At 44.8% G+C, this 22,903-nt stretch overlaps 1 protein-coding gene across 2 annotated transcripts; it reads right to left on the bottom strand.

Annotated features, from left to right (window-relative positions):
• Positions 1-614: 614 nt before the first annotated feature.
• ZBTB43 (zinc finger and BTB domain containing 43) lies at positions 615-13,638 on the bottom strand. 2 transcript variants are annotated; one of them, XM_080989622.1, is made up of 3 exons: positions 13,505-13,636; positions 12,327-12,523; positions 615-7,463 (listed from the first exon to the last, which is right to left on the bottom strand). In XM_080989622.1, the coding sequence occupies exon 3, from the start codon at positions 7,449-7,451 to the stop codon at positions 6,060-6,062; it is 1,392 nt and encodes a 463-aa protein (XP_080845748.1). In that variant the 5' UTR covers positions 7,452-7,463; positions 12,327-12,523; positions 13,505-13,636; the 3' UTR covers positions 615-6,059. The 2 variants fall into 2 exon arrangements, with proteins under 2 accessions (XP_080845748.1, XP_080845747.1); XM_080989621.1 differs by lacking the exon at positions 12,327-12,523 and having other exon boundaries at positions 13,505-13,638.
• Positions 13,639-22,903: the final 9,265 nt, after the last annotated feature.

Consider the following 22,903-nt stretch of genomic DNA (forward strand, 5'->3'; position numbering starts at 1 on the left):
TACTTAAGAACTCACTTGATAGCCATAGGTGAAGAGGAATTCCATGTAGGAGAGTATCCAGGCTGGTGGATGAAGGGTGCATTGGCCCATTCCTCCTCTGCCAGCCCATTTGGCTCCTGTGTTAGCCAGAGGAAGGAATGTCCCCTCTTCCATGATTGGCATCGAAATACAATGGAGTTTGATGGAGAGGGGGCCAAGTGATCCATTCTTCCTCTGCCAGTCCAACTGGTCAACTTTTTTTTTTTAGTAATCTAACAGCAGAAATCAGGGTGAAATTCAATTCTGTCTGCCCTTAAAGACAGACCTACCTAACTTGCATTTTTTGAAACAAGCAATTGAAAATGCAGGTCACCTTTCAAATTCGCACTTCTCCTAATTTTGCAATGCAGTTCTTCAGTTCCATCCAGCATGGAAATCAGGGTTGGTATTTTTCTGGAGTGAGGTGGTGGCAGGATAGTAACATTGGTTGGCGTATTTACAAGTCTAGCATAAGCTTTCACAGACTTCCATCCTGCAGCAAGTCCATTAAGCCAAAATAAAGTTTTCAAGACCTATAATGTGTATTATCAAGTGCAATGATATTTTTGATAAATAAATGTAAAAATCCAGGGGGGGAAAAGACAGATAACATTTATTAAAACATGTTATACAAAAAACCAACAGACTCTTCTATAAGAAGAAAACAATGAAACAGTAATGTCACATAAAACCATGCTGTACATTATTAGGACAGCAATATTAAAAGAGATATCAAATTATCCATCCTTTGCAATATAGGTGTAACAACTCACAGAAGATCAACAGGATATGAACTGTAATATTACAAGTGACAATGCTTTTGAGGGGGAATTTTTTTAGAGGAACAAGAAAGGTTCACCTCACTCGCATATGAACAGTTACATTTATTTAAGAAATATAGTGGAGCCCAGAAGGGAAAGTTGAAGAAAAGCAGCAGTGGCTGATGCAGGAAGCAGCTTTCAAGCAAAGAAGTATGACAATGACCTTGCTTTAAAAAGAAATGTTAATATGCAATTCATTTTTCAGCTCTTTGCCTTCAGGGCTCCAGCTGCTAGTCCTAATGATTTTAACTATCCAAATTAAATAGAAATATTTGAATTAAAATGTGTATGCTTACAGAATGTATGAACATTCCACTACCAGATAAAAACAAATTTTTTTTTTTAAAATAGACTCTTATATTTAGAAATAGCATCTGCCCTAAAACATTCAACACATAAGATTTGCCACTTTGAAGGGGTGGGGAATGCCAGAAGCAGTCTTTACAGTAAATCTACACTCTTTTCAACTTGTGAAGCATGCTGTGTTAGCAAAGTGTTGACAAATCACCCGTTAAGCACTCAGGGTCTGTGGTTAATACCTCTTAAAATCCTTTAAGGATCAGGAAAAACAGAGTTCCCAAACCCAGCAGTTTTAGCTTCACAAATCAGCATGAATATAGTAAAGGTAAAGAGACCCCTGACAGTTAAGTTCAGTCGCAGAGGACTCTGGGGTTGCAGCGCTCATCTCCACCGAGGGAGCCAACGTTTGTCCACGGACAGTTTTTCCAGGTCATGTGGCCAGCATGACCAAGCCGCTTCTGGCGAAACCAGAGCAGCGCACGGAAACCCCGTTTACCTTCCTGCCGGAGCGGTACCTATTTATCTACTTGCACTGTGTGCTTCTGGACCACCAAAAGCTATAATGAAATAAAGTGATATACTATCCTAGTTGCCCTTTTCAAGACTCAACTCCCATCTGCACTATAAAGCAAAACCAGTATCATACCACTTTAAACAGTCCTGGCTTCCCTAAAGAATTCTAGGTTAACAATCAATACCACTTCCCATAGAATTCCAGGAATTTTATGAAGGGAATAAGGGGTCTTCTAATAACTCTCAGCACCTGCAATCAACTACATTTCCCAGAATTCTTTGGAGGAAGCCATAACTGTTTAAAGTGGTATGATGTTGTTTTAAATCTATGGTGCAGATGGGGCTTTACTTCAAATGTATCCAAGGGCTTTTTCTCCCCATTTCCCATCCTTACCCTGGTGTGCTTCCATGTTGTCTGGCGCTGACTAGAGTTGTAGTCCAATACATTTTGAGAGCACCAGGTTGAGGAAGGTTGCTCTAAAAGTGAAGCATGTCCCTGATATCAAAGCATTCTATACAATTTCAAAGTCGTGTTTCATTTTTGAATGTAAGTCACATAAAGTACCCCAAATATGACAAGGATGGTAGTAGCATAAAATTTTTACAGATTTGTTGGCAAGGCATCATTAGTTAGCACTTCCCTTATTAATAAAGGGAACTTAGCATAGCATGGTGGTAAATTATATTGCTCTTTCATCTCTCTTATGCACAAAATTATGGGCCTAGGAACAGAACTGTTGGGAGGGGTACAAATTCCAAGCTTTGGGCCTAACCTTTCCCAGTAGCTACTTGTGGTGGAATTTCCCACACAACCCAATAGAAAGGGCCAAAGAATAATGACCAGTCAACTATGTGTAAGCCGGTCAGTTTGGAACTGCCGCCATCAGGAACTTAACACCATCACGCCCATTTTCTGAACTGGCCCAGGATTGCAGTCCAAGTTCCTGGATATAATACCCCCCCCCCAATGTATTTAACACTGAAAGTGAAAATGGCAGTATTCACACATCATGGTGAACCATAATTAACCTATAGCTGCTGATTTACTCCTCCTCCATTAGCACAAGCCAAGAGCAAGAAACCACAATCTCTGGGCTTAACATTATGACTGAGCAGCGGAACGTGATTTGTTTTGCTCCAAAACAAACCGCAAAGTGAAACTAGGTTTGTTGTTGGTTTACCAATCAAACTCTTGGTTGGAGCAAATCAAGACAGGTTGACAGACCACTAAGCCAAGGGGAGAAGCGAAGCAGGTGCCACTGGGTTACCATGACATGAGAACTGGGCCAGTGAAAGGTTCTTGTATATCTTACACTCCAGTAGGAAACCCCTTACCATCTTACCTACATTTCAAAGCTCTGTAGTCATAAGTTATTCAAAAACTTAAACTCAATTGACCTCTGTATGTATTGTCCAGAGAAGGCATCAAGCTAATAGAGGGAGATAATCCAGCCAAGAAGTCTAAATGCACAAGCCCTTATGAAGCAAAAGGAGAACCATTCTTGCACTGCTTCCCATCTATGGTGCCTGTACAGAAGAACTCCCCAGTGGATTAAGCAAAAGGGCATTTGTGGCAGGCCTGAAGGAACTCTGGTTTGGAGTAGGGTTGTCAGGCCTCTGCTCCAGTGACTCTTGTAGCTGCTTAACATGCAACATTTAAAGAGGTGAGGTTTCCCCACTCCCAGTTCTCCATTGCAGGAAAAGCTTTGCCTGCTTAAATGTGTCACATCAAGAAGCAGTTAAGAGCACAATAGCAGGGCAGGTAGAAAATGTTGGCAGTCAGAATGGGGCAGGTTGAGCCTTCCTTCCATTTGCTATGGCTAGATTGGCAGCACAGAGGAAACGTTTGAGTGAGGTCACAGCGCAAGGAAAGCTGAGAAAGGCTGTGGGGAGCAGTAAGAAGTACAGGCCCTCTTTTCCCAGAGCCTAAAGAACAGGAGCAGGGAACATTTGAGCTACAACTCCAATCAGCCAGCAACCATGGCCAATGGACAGGGATGATGGAGCTGTAGTTCAGCAGCAACTGGGCAGTCTAAGTTTCCCCACACCTGTTGTAGAAGTTTGCAAATAAAATGGCTTCCTGGAGATTCTAAGGCAATAAGGATTTTTTTTTTTTTTAAAAAAGAAGACAAAACTAAAAGCAGACCCTTAGGATCAGTTCTTCTTACACAAACCCCAGACCCTGTGCTCATATAAATCAAAAGCTTCTTATCAATATAAAATTTCAAGATTGAAGACAAGGAAAAAATTGAACGGACAACATGAATAAGAAAACAAACCAGAGGGAATATATATATCTATCTTGGAAGTTCTAAAAAAAACATTTATAAATGGTTTTTGTTTTGTTTTTAAATACAAAGTGCTTCTATACATTTAGCAGGTTACAGTGTTAGCAAGAAGATCCCTGTTGGGTTAACTTGTTTGGTAGGGTTCAAGTTAGTGACAGTCATTTCCACCCTGGTGTGCTGCTGAGCTCTTCTAAGCAGGGAAAACGGCAGATTATTTCTTGTTGCATGCAACAAAAATATCATAAATGGATTGCCTATGAGTGGGGGGGGGGGGGAAAGATGTATAAAAAATTGATCTTGTGTAGATTTAGAAAAGCTTTTAAGATGTTTTTTGTAAGTAAAAGCCATTAAATAGTTCCACCAAAGGAGAAGTTGCAGCACTACGACCTTACCAAACAACCAAACCCATATTTGTGCCAGGCACTCATATTCCAGGCCCAGCTTATCACATGAAAAGTTTGTTTAAACTCTGTAGTTAAGGGAAGAGGCTAATAACCCCAGAAATGTTTGCCTATGTGAATATGCACAAGGTCCACCAATCTCCCCACCTCTTTTTCTATTCAGGCTGAAGTTTGGGGGGGGGGGGCGGGGGCGGAATGACATGCCTTGGCACTAGCAAGCCTCCTTAACAGAGTATTCTGTTAAGGAAACACCTCATTTGCCAATCAACATATATGGCAACCTCTGTCCACAGCAAATATGGGGGATTTCTGTGCCCCAATTACTATCAAACAGCAGCACAAATGCTTTGACCGTTCCAAGTTTCTTCCATCTTGTGCATTCACCCTGTAGTTGGGGTGACCAAAGGAGTGAGAAGGAAGGAATATAACAGCAGTTCTAGTTTTAAAAATTTTAAACTACTTGTGGTTACAAAAAAAAAGTATCCAGTGTTTAAAAATTCTTCCTTCACAGAGGATAAGAATCATGTTCAGAAATCCACAAGCTGCTTCCAGGTTTGGAGACGTCTGCACAGCACCGTTGGGGAGCATCCAGCAGTAGCTATTCTTTGATTCTTAATCATCAAGCAGCTTCCTTAGCGAGTGATGCAGAGTAAGTTCCTTTAGAGCTGTTTCCCCAGCCTCAGTCCCTCATGGCTCCCCACCTGAGTTAAGTGAGGAGATCAGTACCAAAAGTGTTCATTGCAAACCGCAACACAGAATTCAGTACATTGGATTTTGTTCTCTGAAGTCCTGGTACCTAACCAACACTTCCCAAAGCAAATACCCCAAAACAGAAAAAAATGAAAACTGGACAGATGTCTGCCTGGAATCTCAAGTGCCAGAAAAAGAGCATTTTAATCTCCAACAGGGGAGCAAACATGATACTCACTATTGTGGCAGCCAAAAGTGCAGACTGGCTAGCTGTATGAGGCACAACAGGGAGAGGGGTTGAGGAGTTGGAGAGAGATGAGGTTATCGTTTAATCTGTCTCTATATAAAGTGTCCATCACAAAATAGCCAAGTGCTTTACAAAAGAATTAAAAAATAAGCATGACGCAGAATCACTCTGCCAAGATAAACAGAGCCAGTCAATGGAACTCAAAGCTTGACTGATTAAAAAAGCAGCCGCTTGTTAAAGCTGTCGGCCCCTGAAAGTTGTCTAGCAACTTGTGTTAAAGTATCTATAATTGCCCCTTTGGTTCAAAAAAGGTAACTGCTCATATATCTATTTGGCTGAACAAAATCACAAGGACTTCTGAACATGAGACTACAGTCATCCAACCAAGGCGCTCAGGATGTGCAGCTATCTATATGCAGACTCACTGAGAGCAGAGAACACTAATGAGATGAGAGGGAACCCCTCTCCTCAAGTGCTACCAAAACACAAAGAATAATAAATAGCAATAATTATAATTACACTAAAGTACCACCACTCAAACTTGCCTCCTTACTTGTAGCCTGGGCAGAATTCCCTGCTTGCCTCCACAGGTGATCCCACTTGTGCTATAGGATTATTTTTTTAAAAAAACAACCATCCAGAATCTCAGCAGCATAGTACATGGCACACTCTGTGCAACATATACATTCTGTGTTACTCTATGATGCAGTTATGTAATCTGGTTCTCTCTGCCTTTTCCCTTCCCATACACTCTCCCCACCCCACTGCCTGGCACCTGTTTTCAATTCATCTCAGTAGTGTTCTGCTCCACCTTACAGGCTTGGTATGACTTTGTACAAGATGTTACATGCCGATGAAAACTGTCCCTCCACATGAACCTTTTCCCGCAAATGTTGCACTCATAAGGCTTGATGCCAGTGTGAATTTTCATGTGGCCAACAAGGTGGTGCTTCATTTTGAACTTCTTACCACACACGCCACAACCGTAAGGCCGCAGGCCGAGGTGCATGCCCATGTGGCGGTCCCTCTGGCTTTTGTGGGTAAAGCTTTTGCCACACTGGCAGGGGTAAAGTTTGTCAGCTGTGGAGAACCCAGACAGGGCATTTTCTTCCTTGATCCCCGAGGGAACGTCCATGCTATCTCCATAACCTGCAGCAACCCCAGCGTCCTGTCTCTGAAGGCTGAGTGTCCCATCGGCCCTTTCCCCAGAAAACTCTTCCATGGAAGAGCCGTAGAAGTCCACTTGCTCGTCGTAATTGCTTTCATTGGCTTGCTCACCAAACTCTGTCTCCATCTTTTTTTCATTGACACGAAGGTCTTCGGGGCCAGACGTCGGGACAGAGTGGCTCACCTGAATGGCATTCATGGATTCAGACACCTGCTGCTCATCGTAAGGGCCATGCACCTCCACCCCTTCGCAGTCCTGCACAAACCTCTCTGTCTTCACATGGATCCACCGCTTGTGAGACATGATGCTCGGTTTGCTGTAAAGGGGCCTGGCGTACTGATACTCAGCACTGTCGCTTGCTCCTTCCTCTCCATCCTGGCTTGTCATCCCTGTGCTCAGACGGTCATGTTCCGTTGAAGAATTGCTGGGGAGATACTCATGTTCTGTGAGTTGAGACAACAGTTCATCTTTCGAGCTTTCCTCTTCATTTTCACCATCCTGCACTTTGTGGAAGTCTGCCTGCCCCACAGACCCTATCTCAAAGCTCTCCACCAGGCCATTGTAGTTACTGCTGCTGGGGGATTGGTGGTCACTGGCACGATTCAACTTTTGACAAAGAACGGAAGGGTTTCCTTCTAGCACCTCAGTGCATTTGTCTACCACGTGCCACATCTGAAGAAAGCTTGCGGCTGTGAGGTAGCTGACAATCTCTGGCGCAGGCATCACCAGGCGCCCAGTGTAAGTTGACAGAAGGATGTTCTCAAACACTCTGGGGTTCATGACGTCAGGCAGAACAATCCGTCGACTGTTTTTCAAGAGCACTTGGTCGCAGAAGTAAGGGGAGCTGGCTGCCAAGACAGCTTTGTGGGCTCGGAACAAATGTCCCTGAACAACAATAGAAACATCACAGAGCTGCCCTTGCTGGCGTTGCTGGTTCAGCTTCTGCAAAACGGTGCTACAGAAGTCAGGGAACTCCACTCTGAAAGAATTTGTTCCAGGCTCCATTTCATCAGTGTGCTGCAAAAGATGAACATTGGTTTTCAAGACTATGAAAGTGGACCCAACTTTGCAAATAAATAAATCCCCCCAAATGTATTAGCACATGTGTGCATGCGTGTGCACGCGCGCGCACACACACACTTTTTTACAAGCCTTTCATGTCCATTTCTGCCATTCTGAAAACCTGAAAGAACCAACTTTCTCTATGAGTTTTCAAAATTTGGATCCAATTGCGACCTGCCACAGATGAATGGCTATTTGCAAGTTTGCAGCTATTTGCAAACTTGAAGCAGACTTTCTCCATCTCCACTTTTCAGTACAGTGGGACCTCTGGTTTACGAACGCTTCTGGTTACGCATGCTTTTGTTTACAAGCTCTGCTAAACCGGAAGTAGTAGTTGCTCCCGGTTGCAAACTTTGCCCCAGGATGCGAGCGGAAGTTGCGCAGTGGGAGGCGCCATTAGCGAAAGTGCGCCTCAGGATAAGAATGGTTTCAACTTAAGAACGAACCTCTGGAATGAATTAAGTTCATAACCAGAAGTACCACTGTACTGCAAGCTTTTGTACACATAAAATATTTTCATTCCAACTGTCTTTTAGCAGTCAAACATTACAAGAGGGCAGATCCACTTAAATATTATGAGCTCTGAGTACTTTGGGATGGGGCAGGCTAGAAACCCAAATAAATGCATAAATATGCACCAAAGATTCTCACAAGAATGCACCCATGAAAGGACTATAAAATGGAAGCTTTAGTGGTAGCAATAGTAACACAAATGCTCAGAAGGGTCTAGGGCAGACTTTGCCAACCTACTGCCCCTCCAGATGTTTTGAACTACAATCTCCTTCCAATAGCTAGGCATAGCCAAAGGTCAGAGGTGATAGAAGTTGTAGTCCAAAATATCTTGAGGGCACTGGGCTTTGAAAGGCTGATCTCGGGTGACAGCCTGGAGTTAGGGCATGGGGAGAAAATCCACTATTTCTAAATGTCTACATCACATTTTATTGGCACTCCAAGGGGAACTTGGGAGCTGGGGTTTTCTCAGCCCTGATCTGCATCTCTCTCAAATTACAGGTGCTGTACAATCTGGTACTAGAAACATTCTAAGTATATATAGCAGAAAAAAGCAGATATCAATTCTTGTTTCCATCCATATTAAACCCTTCAACCTTTACTTTAAGAAAGTCAGTATAATGCATGGGATCTGCACAGAATACAAGTAACTGAGGCTAATTAAGATAAGGATTAAAGGTTGGTTTAACATCTTAGAACAAGTAAAGATCTTCTCTGATTCTGAGAATCTACGATCTAAGACCTGCAGTGGCCCTGTGCTGTCAGAGTGGCACAAAGGACAAGAGTAGTACAGGGGTACCCAGTGTATTGCCTTTCAAATGTTACAGACTACTGTGCCCATCTTTCCTTTCAATAGGCCTTGCTGCCTGTCACTGTTGGGTGCTATAGCCCAGAAAAAATGGAGAGGCACCCCGCTCACTATTGTTGGATTAGGGTAAAGCCTGCTAGTCAACTGACTGGTCAATTATTGTCACATTTCCAAGAATGACACTATAAACAGCTTATCTTATTTGTTCTTGTTAGCAAGAGAAGGAGTGAGGGGCACCTTTGTCCCCTAGCCCTGTAGCTGTCTGAAGCAAAGAGCAGTTGGAGCAGCTTCTCCCATTTGACACCTGATATGTCACTGCAAGTGTCTCCAGACACAGTTGACAGAGCAGGTTTGTTTGCTGTTGCTCTAGAGGATAGGGACTCAACAGGTTCAAATAACAAGGAAGGGGACTTTGACTAAATGTTAGTAAAAATGTCCTGTCTTTATAAGCTACTTGGCAATCTAACAGACTGCCTGGGATCTGCCTCCATCTTCTAATGGACTGCATGGTAGCCTTTTTTTAAATTAGTGATGTGTAATGGGATTTTCCACATGAGAAGGAGGGTTGCACTGGATGACCTCTGAGATCCCTTCCAGCTCTGTTTCTATGAGAACATAAATATGCTGTTCATATTTTATAAGCCTAGTAGTTTTTGTAAATCAGTGTTAAGTAACAAATGGGCATTGCAACAAAATGTTTAAGAGTATCTTCCTCCCCTTCCCATGAGTGTTCCTGTTCAGGTTTCCAGCCAGCCAGCACTTCCTCCAGGATTTTCTAAACAGAAAAGGCAGGTGCTGGCAGCATGAAGCTGCAAGACAATTACTTGTCATGACACCTAAAGTTCACATCTTAGGAGTAAGTACTAAAAAAAGGGAAACAACAACAACAGTATATCAGTTTAGCACCTTTTTGATTTTGGGTGAATAAGTTTTAAATTGAGGTCTATCAACCTCAAGAGAAATCTGCCAAGTGTTAAATCAGAAACAAATACAAAAACTTGCAAGGAAAAAAGAATCCAAGCCAATGAGTTCTGAAATAGATTTGTCCCACTGAAGCAATAAATTATACAAAAGGAAACAGGGCTTAGGTTCAGGACCTGTGCTGAGAAGCCTTTGGAAGCTGGGCTTGGCTTCAGCTCCCTGTCCCTGCTTTATCTGTCAATATCACATTGGCTTATATCACAAAATGGAACTTTATTATTATTAATAATAATAATAAATTTTATTTATATCCCGCCCTCCCCAGCCGAAGCCGGGCTCAGGGCGGCTAACAACAATAAAACAGTATAAAAGTATTATGAAGTTAAACTAACAATCCCTTAATAAATACAAGATAAAATACAGTGGTGCCTCGCAAGACGAAATTAATTCGTTCCGCGAGTTTCGTCGTCTTGCGATTTTTTCCGTCTTGCGAAGCACGGTGTCGGGAAAGTTTTGGAAAAGCTTCAAAAATCACCAAAGTCTTTAAAAACCTCAAAAAAAGGCTACCACACCGCGTTCTATGAGTTGCTCCTCGAAGTCAAGTCGCAACTGTATTAACGGTGTTAAGAAAAAGGAAACAAACTTGCAAGACGTTTCCGTCTTGCGAAGCAAGCCCATAGGGAAAATCGTCTTGCGAAGCAGCTCAAAAAACAAAAAACCCTTTCGTCTAGCGAGTTTTTTGTCTTGCGAGGCATTCGTCTTGCGAGGTACCACTGTAGTATACAGATATAGTATAAATAAAAAAGAGAAACTACAAAACTCTTCTTTTTTATTTATTTTATAACATTGTTGGTGCTTGATAATAATAATAATAATAATTACATTATTATTAATTATTATTTATAGTCCACCCATCTGGCTGGGTTTCCCCAGCCACTCTGGACGGCTCCCAACAGAGTATTAAACAGAATAAAACTTCAAACATTAAAAACATTCCTAACATTATCCAACATAATTCGAAGTCAGCACAAACAGGTAACCCAGGTATAAATAGTAAAACCACTAGTAATCAGAAGTAATCAGGCTTCATTCCTCTATTTCTTTTCCATGTGGTCTATTTTTTAAATTACTCACTGCTATAAGCATCAGCCACACAACAGAAGGCGTCGTTTATGGTGATGCTACACCTAGGTCTCAGATTGCAGACATGTATGAGAAACAGGGGATTTAAGGAACAGAGGTAGAGCAAGTAATGACTACTCTAATGTCACAGGCAGACAAACTCTAAGCAGCTCTGAATGCATTAAGAGCATCTCTGAGGTAGAAAGGAACTTGGCTCTGTTGAGAAAACACCTGTTGCCATAGCAACAGCAACTTGCTAAATCATGAGAAAGTGCTTATGGCTTTTCTAAAGCAAAAATAAATAAAAATAAATAAATTAAATAAAAGTGCCAAGAGAAAAGGCAGCACAGTAAAACAAGATAAATAACTCAAATTCTAGAGTTTTGCTTTGGTAAAATTAAAAGACAACTAACAGCAGAACTCTTCCCACTGTCACAAGACATGCTGTTGGTCACTACATTAAATGGCTTTAAAAAGGGATTAGCCGAAAGCATGGGAAAGCAGAGGTCTATCAATCCCTCTAAGCCAGGATGCCTATTTAGAAACTCCGTATTCAAAGCCAGTATGTCTCTAAAGAACAGAGGCTGGGGTAGAGCTGTTGATCTTATGCTCTGGTTAAGGGCTTCCAGAAGTATCTGGTTGGCCACTGCAGGAAGAAAGATGGTGGATTACAGCCAATGCTTTTCAGCTTCGGGTCCCCATATGTTGGACAACAACTCCCATCATCCTACAATTCCCATTGGCTAAAATAGCTGGGGATGATGGGAGTTGTAGTCCAACCTCATCTGGGGACCCAGGGATGAAGAACAGTGAATTAGCTTGACCTTTTGGGATCTGGCAGGGCTTTTCTTATGGGAGAGATCTGTGATTTTTTTAAAAGAACTAGTAAAATGATACTTTCAGCCAAAAAAGAGGAGTTTTACTGGAAACATTTCATTGGACTTTTTGAAAGAATTGCAGGCCACATAACAATGCTAGAGACTAGTTGAGAAATCTGGGGAGGGGGGGGAATTGAAACTGTATGATTTCTTGAAAAGTAAAAGGGATGCATTCCAGGAAGACTTGATGTGTATGTAAGAGTAAGGAAGGCAAGGGGATCAAAAACTAGCAATCCAAACAAACCCAGCACTTGCATCCCAAACGTACACATCAAATGGGACCATGGATCCACATGAGCTTTGCTCTCTTCCTCCTCCTCAGGGAAGGGAAATGTAGTTCTCATCACCTCCCCAATTAATATAAAGCAGCCTTTGCCAACCTTGTTTCCTCCAGATGTTTTCAACTACAACTTCCCATCTGCTGCTGACACAAAGCAGCGGAGTGAGTAAGAGACTGAGCTGTGAACTTGAAGCTTTCCAGTTCAAATCTTACCAAAAGCCAGACAGCTATAAATATTTCACTGTTCTCTCAAGTTCAGTCAAACCCCTGTTTGCAATATGGAGATAATACTGACCTACCTTAGAGGGTCATTAAGGTCCACCTTTTAACTGAGATATCTCATGCATACATGATTACTCAGAATAACTTAGCTGGGACTTCTAAGAAAGTTGGTTTGCAGCCACAGCATTACTAATACTCCACACTTTCTGGGGAGAAGCTTAATATGAAATAGAAGCCCCAGAGGATTGGATAAGAGGTTCATCTAGTCCAGCTTCTGCTTCCAGAGTAAGCAAAAAGAAAAGAGAGGGAGGGAGGGAGAAGAGGCATTAGTTCTCAAGGAGAAAACCTCAAAAGTGCATAGGAATCAGATTTTACAAGGACTCACTGTGTTTTTAGACACAACAAAACCAGTTGCTTCAGAGGAACTGCTTAAGCAGCCTTGCATACCACATGATAAAAAGTTCATTGCTACATGATAAAGGTTAATCTATCAGATAGCATGCAACACTGTTTAAGCAGCTCCTCTGCAGAAGCTAGTTTTGCTGTCTCAAGGATGAGTCTCTTGATTCAAAGTGCATGCGCACTAAAAATAATTATTACACACCTCTTGCAAATGAAGGAAATGAAGGAAATGAAGGAGGACATGATGGTGAACACTCTTCCCTGTTGGTTTTCCCCACCTCCTAAATGCGTAACATGATACATGTCAAATTCTTAGTCTTCTGTGTAAGCTAAAGTATTGTCTATTCTGATGTGGCAGCAGCTGTCCAAGGTTCTCAGGCAGGCAGGAGGTTCTTACCACCACCTTACCTAGGCAAAACAAATATTGAACCTGAGCTCTACCACATGCACAGGCACATGTTCTGCTGCTGAACTGTGGCATTCGAGACAGACTGCTTCTGGGCAGGGAGCATCCATTAAACTCTGGGGGCTAATAGATACACCCCTTTCTCGTTAGCCAGACTAAACGCACGCACGCACCACAGAAATGATAATACTAATAAAAATGACATCAAGGAGAAAACTCTGCACCACTGCTTCGCACCCCACCCGAGCAACATTGCTTTTCAGAGGTAGACTACCTCTGAACAAGACGGCTCCATTAAAAAAAAAGATGCTCATGACATCTCTTCCCCCCCGCACTCCCCCCCAAAATTAGTGTTATTTCCACAGCATCGTTACCTACACTTCTCAGGAATCCTCACCCCCACAAAAATAAGTAAACACTGGCCCGATGGACAGGAGAACCCCTCACCTGACCAGGGGGGAAGGAGCCTCGGAGTAGGGCGTCGGGCGCTCCTCTTTCACATGGTGGACGAGATATCCGCGCTTCTCCTTCTCTTGCTGCTCTCGCAGCTCCGCATCCTCTCCTCCGGCAGCAAGCAAACCAGACCCGGAAGCGTGAGTGCCTGCTTTCTTTCTCTTCCTCTATCGTACATCCGCTTCCAGGTCACGTGGCGGAAAAGGGTTATCTCCCCCACGCCCCTCCGGTAACCATAGAGGTGGGAGGAGGTAGAGAGTGTTCGACCACAGAGTCGGGCCATTCCAAGGGAAAGCAAGAAAGGGGCTATGTGGCTCCTTAAGTCATTCGGCATGTTTATCCCGCCTTTCCTCCAAGGAGCTCAGTCAAACTTCGGGGTGTGTGTGTGTGGAAGGGGTGTGGCTGCATCCTTGCAGGTGTTGCTGGACTACAACTCCCATTGCCTCAGCCAGTATGGGCAGCGGCGGGGGGTGATGGGAGTTGTAGTCCAGCAGCCTCTGGCAATGAGGCGGGGCGGGGTAAGGAGGAGCGCGCAAGTTCCCTATCAGCGATGCGATTTCGTCAGGTCCGATATTTTGCAAGGCGGTCCGATGTTGTCTAAATGGAAAGCGAAAAAATAAAAGTTAAGTAACTTGCCAGTTTAATTTCTGCCCCCTCCCCCCGCGCACACAAATAAATCGTATGAAATAAGAGTTAGAAAGAGCTGTATTCTGGCCCTTTGTCTCAGCTTCTCAAGAAGACTACGGTACATTATAGCTGTCAACCTTCCCTTTTTTTGGCGGGAAATTCCCTTATTTCAGCACCGTTTCCCGCTGCTATCCCGGATTGTTAGATATCCCGTAGACTGTCCCCGGGACAGGTGAGGCTGTTGGTCCCTTATTTTCAAATCTGAAAGTTGACAACTATGGACTTCATACGTAGACCAGATAGGCCTGCCCATCAAGGTCTCCTGCTCTTGATGGGGTTACACTTCCTCTGAAGTTTAGTTTGGGGGTCCTCCTGGAATCTTTGCTGTCATTTGAGGCTCAGGAGTGCCTTCCATCAGCTTTGACTGGTGACCCAGCTACGCCCCTAACTACTGTGGTCTATGCTCTGGTAACTTCTAGGTTAGATTAAAGGTTAAGGTAAAGGTACTCCTGACAGTTAGGTCCAGTTGCAGACGACTCGGGTTGCATGCCCATTGTGCTCTACAGGCCAAGGGAGCCAGCGTTTGTCCACAGACAGCTTCCGGGTCATGTGTCCAGCATGACTAAGCTGCTTCTGGCGAACTAGAGCAGCGCACGAAATGCGATTTACCTTCCCACCGGAGCGGTACCTATTTATCTACTTGCACTTGGACATGCTTTTGAACTGCTAGGTTGGCAGGAGCAGGGAACCGAGCAATGGGAGCTCACGCTGTCGCGGGGATTCGAACTGTTGACCTTCTGATCAGTAAGCTCAAGGCTCAGTGGCTTAGACCACAGCGCCACCCGCGTCCCATCTAGGTTAGATTATATGTAGGACTGCCTCTGGAGACAGTTCTGAAACCAGCTAGTGCAGAATTCAGAAGCCAGGTTGCTCACTGGGGCAAGATGGTTTGAGCATAATACACCGTTCCTGGTCCAGCTGCAATGCAATTAGTTTCCGGGCCTAAACTGAAACTGACACAGGGGCAAATAGAAGAAGACGCCTTCACCCCGGTATGGCTCCCCTTTACACAGCCTAACAAGACAACGACAAGAATATACCAGCAGCATACAGATCAATATGGTTAACCTGATCCAAAAACACCCACCCACCCCACTCACACGAAAACAAAATTCACCACAGCCAATCACAAACAAACAACCACACCCTAGGCCAACCTGAATCTTTCACACCACCAAAAGAAGACAAGCGAATAGCAAAGAGAACCTGCACAAGCGACGCTGACACAAAACCCCACACATACATTAAGTAAAATAGAAACATCGCCAGCCGACTCCACCCCCACCTACCATGGCCCCCTCCACCTCTTCCCCCCTTTTCTTCCTATTGTAACACTAATGTCTCAGCAAATGAAACTGATTGTAGAAAATGTAACTTGAAAAAAGAGACATTGCACATAATTTTGTAAACCAAGAAATCTTTAATAAAAAATACATTTAAAAAAAATTAGTTTCCAGGCCCAATTCAAAGTGCTGCTTTGGACCTTTAAAGCCATAATAATAATAATAATAATAATAATAATAATAATACCGCAATACCCAGGACTTTTTTCTGGGGGGATGCAGGGGTATGCATACCTAAACATTTTGTGAATCTAAGTTTGGCCTCATTGAGGGGCAGTATTTCAATATGAGTAGGAAAATTAGAGTACTCCTAAACATTTTTAAAGAAAGAAAGCACTGGTAATACCTCAAGGACTGCCGCTTTCTATATGAACCTACTCAGATACCAAGTAGTGGGGAAGCTGAATGCTCCGGCGGAGAGCAGGCAAGGGCGTGGCTGGCGTGTGTCCCGGGGGGCATGGCGTGCGTCCCGGGGGAGTGGCATGTCACCCGTGGGGTGTGTGGCATGCTGATGGTACCGCCCTCTCCGATGGTGCCGGGGGCGCTGCGCTCCCCCCGCCCTCCGTTCCTCTGCCAGTGATACCAAGATTACCGTATTTTTCGCACCATAGGACGCACCGGACAATAGGACGCACTTTGTTTTAGAGGGGGGAGAACAAGAAAAAAAATTTCTCCCCCTCTCTGCCCAGCGCCCCTTCAGCGAAGTGGCAGGAGGCGCTGCGCAGAGAGGGGGAGAGCTTTCCCCCTCTTGTTTTCCCGCTCTAAAACAAGGTGCCGTTTAAGGTGCGTTCAGGCAGCTACCTTGGAAGCCTGGAGAGCGAGAGGGGTCGGTGTGCACTGACCCCTCTCGCTCTCCAGGCTTCAGGTTCCTTTCGACCTGCTCTTTGGGGCTGGCGGGGGGAAGCCAACCACCAGCCCCAAAGAGCAGGTCAGGGAGCAGCGGAAAGGCGCAGCGGAGAGGCTCCTGCCATAGCCGCGCGTCACCTCTCCAGCCGGGAGAGGGTCGCGGGGGGCATCTTTAGCCCCGCGCGCACTCTCCCGGCTGGAGAGGTGACGCGTGGCTATAGAGGCTCCTGCCATAGCTGCGCGTCATCTCTCCAGCCGGGAGAGGGTCGCGGGGCTATGGCGTCTTCGCTCCATAGGACGCACACACATTTCCCCTTCATTTTTGAAGGGGAAAAAGTGCGTCCTATAGAGCGAAAAATACGGTATATTCTGAGGCCCTTCTTTGTGTGCCTCTTCCTTGTGAGGTCCGGAGGGTGGCAACACGAGAACAGGCCTTCTCTGCAGTGGCTCCCCGTCTGTGGAATGCTCTCCCAGGGAAGTTCATCTGGCTGCTTCATTACACACCTTTAGGCGCCAGGCAAAAACGTTTCTTTTTAACCAGGTCTTTGGTTGATCTGATTGACATCCTACGCCCTTTTAATATGTGGTTCTTTTTGGGGGGGGGGGAGAGATTGTTATTGGGTTGTTTTTCTTTTTCTTTTTTTTCAAGATTGAAAAATGTTTATTTTTATTATTATTAAAGATTTTCTTGTTTTACAGAAGTATGTGTAATGTCTCTCGTATTTTTTCCATGTAACATTTTTACAAATCAGTTTCATTTGATGAAACACTAGGAAGAAAAGCGGTGGAGGGGGGGAAGATGGTTGGGGGTGGGATCGGGTGGCGATGTTTCTATTTTGCTTAATGTATGTAGGGTTTGGTGTCAGCGTTGCTTGTGCTGTTCACTTGTGTTCCTTTGGTGGTTGGAGAGGTTAGGGTTGGCCTAGGGTGTGGTTGTTCATTTGTGGTTGGCTGTGGTGAATTTTGTTTTCGTGTGTGAGTTGGGTGGGTGGGTGTTTTGGATCAGGTTAGCCATATTGATTTGTATGCTGTTGGTGGATTATTGTCATTGTCTTGTTGGGCTGTGTATGTGATAAAGGGGAGCCATAATGGGGTAAAGGCGTCTTCTTCTGTTTGTCTCCGTGTCAGTTTCAGTTTATTGGTTATTTTTTCTAGTAGGGCTGTTTCCCATACTATTTGGTACCATTGGTCCATGCTTACTCCTGACAGGTCTCTCCAGTGTCTGGTTATGGTGTTTCTGGTTGCTGAAAGTAGTTGGGTTATGAGTTCTTTGTGGTATAAATGGGCATTGTTGTCTTTGAAGATGTTTAGTAGGGCCAATTCTGGGGTGATGTCTAATACTTGCTTAGTTATTTTACATATTTCTCGTATGGCTGTTGTCCAGAATAGTTGGATTTTGGGGCATTCCCACCACATCTGGAGGTATGTGCCTGTGGAGGTGCACCCTCTCCAGCATTTTGGTGGGGTTCCTGGGCATATTAGTGCTAGTTTTCTTGGTGTTAGGTACCACCTGTAGGTGAGTTTCAGAGGGAGTTCTTTTCTTTTCACTGATATGGATTTAAAGGGGGGTTTAGACCACACTCTGGTCCATTGAGTGGGATTAATCTCATAGCCTATGCCATTCTCCCATTGTTTTTTGATTGCATCTAGGGGGTTTGTGGGATTTTGGAGCAGTATTTTGTATATTGCGGATAGCATCCCTTTACCGTTTCCCTTTGTTGTTAGGAGGAGGTTTTCGAAGGTTGTCAGGGGCCAAGTTGCTGCTGATTTTACTGTTGGGTTGTTTAAGAGGGCATGTAGTTGGTGTTGTGTTAACCAGGGCATTTGGGTGTCTTCTAGTTTGTCTTGTATTTCTTGTGTTGACAAAGGTTTGTTATTTTTATAAAAGTCTATTAGGTGATATAAGCCTTTGGTTTGCCAGGTTTTTATCTGGAGGTTTTGTGCTGCATTGTGGAATAATGGGTGGGACACCAGGGGGATTAGTGGGGATGGGGTTGGGGATAGTTTGCCTATTTCTGTTTTCCATGCTTTGAGCATGGTCTGTGTGTACCTGTTAAGTGTTGTGGGAATTTTCTTGAGTTTGTTTGGGAGGAGTGGTGCAGGTATTTTCAATTGTGTCCCTCTCTAGGTATACCCATTGTTTTGTCTCATCTTCTAGTTTATATGGGATTATATGGTGTATTTGGTTGGCAATCTAATATGCTTCTATGTTGGGGATTCCCCATCCTCCTTATGAGGTGAGGAGGTGCAGGTATTTGGGGCTTATTCTTGGTTTTTTATGTGAGAAGATAAAAGAGTGTAGTTTTCTCTGCCATCTGCGGAGTTGGGTTGGGGGAATCCAGATTGGGAGGGTTTGGAATAGGTAGGTTAGTTTTGGGAGAGTGATCATTTTGACCATGGCTATTTTGTCTGAGAGAGTGAAATTCATGTTGTTCCATCTCTTTAAGGTAAAGGGACTCCTGACCATTAGGTCCAATTGTGACCGACTCTGGGGTTGCGGCTCTCATCTCGCTTTATTGGCCGAGGGAGCTGGCGTACAGCTACTGGGTCATGTGGCCAGCATGACTAAGCCGCTTCTGGCGAACCAGAGCAGCACACGGAAATGCCGTTTACCTTCCCGCCAGAGCGGTACCCATTTATCTACTTGCACTTGGACGTGATTTTGAACTGCTAGGCTGGCAGGAGCAGGGACTGAGCAACGGGAGCTCACCCCGTGGCGGGGATTCGAACTGCCGACCTTCTGATCGGCAAGTCCTAGGCGCTGTGGTTTAACCCCAACGCCACCCGCGTCCCAGCTCTTTAGGTCTTTGTTAATTTGTCTCCACAGCGACTTGTAGTTGTGGAAGTACAATTTATTGAGGTTTCTGGTTATTTGTACCCCTAGGTATCTGAACTTGGTGTGCAAAGTTTTATTCTGGTGACCTTAGTGAGTTCTTTTTGGGTGTGAGGAGGGGGGTTGAAGCACATAGCTTCTGACTTTGTAAAATTTACCTGTAGGCCCGACACCATTGCAAATGTGTTGAGTTCTCTGATTAGGGAGGTTGCTGTGCTTATGGGGTCTGGTGTTGTGACCATTAGGTCATCTGCAAAGAACCCTAATTTATAGGATCTGCCTTTTATTTCCACTCCCTTGATGTCTGTGGCTGCTCGGATTCGGATTGCTAAGGGTTCCAGAGCCAGGATAAATAAGGGAGACAGTGGGCATCCTTGTTTCGTGCCTCTTTGGATAGCTATAGTATTAGAATCCATATTGTTAGTTCTGCATTTTGCTGAGGCTTGGGAGTATATTTGTTTGAGGATTTGTAGGAAGTTGCGGCCAAATTTCATGTTAGTACTGCTAATATGTATTTCTACTCTAAGCAATCAAAGGCTTTGAGGATGTCTAGGGACATAATTGTCAATGGGAGTTTAGTTGCCTTGCTGTGTTTGATCAGGTTCAGTAGTTTCCTGATGGGGTCTGTTATATCGCAGCCAGGGACAAAGCCAGTCTGGTCTGGGGCTATTAACTTGTGTATGAAGATTTTTAGGCGGTTGGCAAAGATTGGTGTGAATATCTTGTAGTCTTGGTTTATTAATGAGATTGGGCGGTATGATTCTACTTTGAGGCTGTCTTTTACTGGTTTTGGGATGGAGACTATTTTATGATGTCATTGAATAGGCGGGTCATGTAGGGCATCAAGGGTTCTTTGAATTTCCTATAGAATTCTGCTGTGAAGCCATCTGGGTCTGGGGCTTTGTGTGGTTTCAGGTTTTTGAGGACCATATCTATTTCCTCTGGGGTGATAGGACTGTCCATGAATTCCTGTTCCTCATCAGTTAAGGTAGGCATGGTCAGTTCTGCTAGAAATTTTCTGATTTCCTTCTCTGGTGGGTTATGGGAGGTGTATAGGTTGGAGTAGAATTCTGCAAATTCTGAGGTTATTTCTTTGGGGTAGAATGTTATGTTGCCATCTTTTTTGGTTATGCAGTGTATTATTGTTTTGAGTGCTTTTTTCCTACATATATTTGCTAGTAATCTGGAGTTTCCCCCTCCATATTCATAGAAACATTGATTAGAGTATAGAATGCTGATCATTGTTTTGTTGATTTCTAGGGTGTCTCTCCTTTTTTGTTCTATAAGTTTGAGGAGTTTTTTTGCTATTTTTTGAGGAGGTTTGTTTTTTAAGGAATGCTTTCTCTTTTATGCAAGTTCCTCTGGTGACCGCTTTCATTGTGTCCCATAGGAGGGGGGTTGTTATATTGTCTACATCGTTTTCTTTGAAGTAGTTTTGGAGAGTTTTTGTGAGACTCTCTCTAATTTGTTTGTTTGTAGTTAGGATGGGACTGAAGGACCATGATGGGGTGGTTTGTGTTCCTTCTCCTATTTTAACGGTGACTTCCACTGGGGCGTGATCTGTGATTTTAATGTTGATTCCACTGAGGGGATCAGACCCTGTGTGAGCAGAATGCTGTCCAGTCTGGACACTGTACCATGGCGTCCGGATTGGAATGTATGGCTGGTGTCTCCCGGGTTTTGCTCACCCCAAATGTCACAGAGACCCCTGCTTTTTAGCATTTTTAGTAACTTGTAAGAGTTCCTAGTTGTTGGGGGTTTCCTTCGGAGGAAGGGTTGTTTTTCTTTTGATAATAATAATAATAATAATAATAATAATAATAAATTTTATTTATATCCCGCCCTCCCCAGCCAAAGCCAGGCTCAGGGCGGCTAACAACAATCAAATAATCAAACAATCAAATAATCCATCATTCTAAAACATTTCATTATGAAAATTAATTAAAATCAAATTAATGGCAACCGTTAAGCAAAGTTCTGTGCAGGTTGCCAGAGGAGGGAGTCAGGCTGGGCCCTGACCAAAGGCCTGGTGGAACAACTCTGTCTTGCAGGCCTTGCGGAAAGATGTCAGGTCCCGCAGGGCCCTAGTCTCTTGTGACAGAGCGTTCCACCAGATTGGAGCCGCAGCCGAGAAAGCCCTGGCTCTAGTTGAGGCCAGCCTAACCTCTCTGAGGCCTGGGACCTTCAGGATGTTTTTATCTGCAGACCGTAGGTTCCTCTGTGGGGCATACCAGGAGAGGCGGTCCCATAGGTACGAGGGTCCTAGGCCATATAGGGCTTTAAAGGTTAAAACCAGCACCTTAAACCTGATCCTGTACTCCACCGGGAGCCAGTGCAGCTGGTATAGTACCGGATGAATGTGATCTCGCAGCGAAGACCCCATAAGGAGTCTCGCCGCGGCATTCTGCACCCGCTGGAGTTTCTGGGTCAGTCTCAAGGGCAGCCCCATGTAGAGCGAGTTACAATAATCCAGTCTGGAGGTGACCGTCGCATGGATCACAGTGGCTAGGTCAGGGCGAGAGAGGTAAGGAGCCAACTGCTTAGCTTGGCGAAGATGAAAAAATGCCGCCTTTGTTATAGCTGTAATCTGTGCCTCCATGGAAAGGGGGGTGTCGAAGATTACACCCAAACTCTTAACGGACGGTGCTGGCACTAATTGCACCCCCGCAAGAGATGGGAGTTGCCCCCCCATCCCATATCGTCCCGTCCCAGCCAGAGGACCTCTGTCTTCGAAGGATTTAACTTCAACCGGCTTCCATGTAACCATCCAGCCACAGCTTCCAAACATCTGGTCAGTGTGTCTGGGGCCGAGTCAGGATGGCCATCCATCAACAGATAGAGTTGGGTGTCATCGGCATACTGATGGCAACCCATCCCAAAACTCCGGACAAGCTGGGTGAGGGGGCGCATAAAGATGTTAAAAAGCATCGGGGAGAGTATTGCACCCTGAGGCACTCCACACACCAAGGAGTGGCGCGATGACAATTCCCCCCCAAGCGCCACCCTCTGTCCCCGACCAGAGAGAAACGAGCGCAGCCATTGAAGGACTGTGCCCTGGATCCCCACGTCGGCAAGGCGGTGGTCCAGGAGTTCGTGATCGACCATGTCGAAGGCTGCTGACAGGTCTAGAAGAATCAGCAGCCCCGACCCACATCGATCCAGCTGCCTGCGGAGATCATCTGTTAGGGCGACCAGAGCCGTCTCGGTCCCATGAGCAACGCGGAAGCCGGACTGGAATGGATCCAGAGCCGATGTTTCATCCAGAAACCTACCAAGCTGTTCAGCAACCGCTCTCTCAATCACCTTACCCAGGACTGGAAGATTCAAAAGCGGGCGGTAATTGGATAGATCTATGGGATCTAATGATGTTTTCTTTAAGAGCGGGCGCACCACTGCCTCCTTCAATTCCCCTGGAAATATCCCGGTGCCAAGGGACAAATTGATGATATCCCCCAGGGGGGCCCGCACCTCTTCTGGACACGCTCTAATCAGCCAAGACGGGCACGGGTCAAGAGGACAGGTGGTGGGCTTTCCAGCTCGGAGGAGTCTGTCCACATCGGCTGGGGATATCTGATCAAAGTGGTCCAATACTGGACCCGAGGACAGTCGAGGGGCCTCCAGTTCCTTTATTGTATCCAAATTGGCAGGGAGGTCATGGCGGAGCAACAGGACCTTCTCCGCAAA

Source organism: Podarcis pityusensis (genome assembly GCF_964106645.2).
Source record: "Podarcis pityusensis genome assembly, chromosome: Z".
Taxonomy (NCBI): Eukaryota; Metazoa; Chordata; class Lepidosauria; order Squamata; family Lacertidae; genus Podarcis; species Podarcis pityusensis.

Excerpts from the sequence above, each read along its gene's own strand:
- ZBTB43 (XM_080989621.1), bottom strand. The coding sequence starts at position 7,451 with ATGGAGCCTGGAACAAATTCTTTCAGAGTGGAGTTCCCTGACTTCTGT.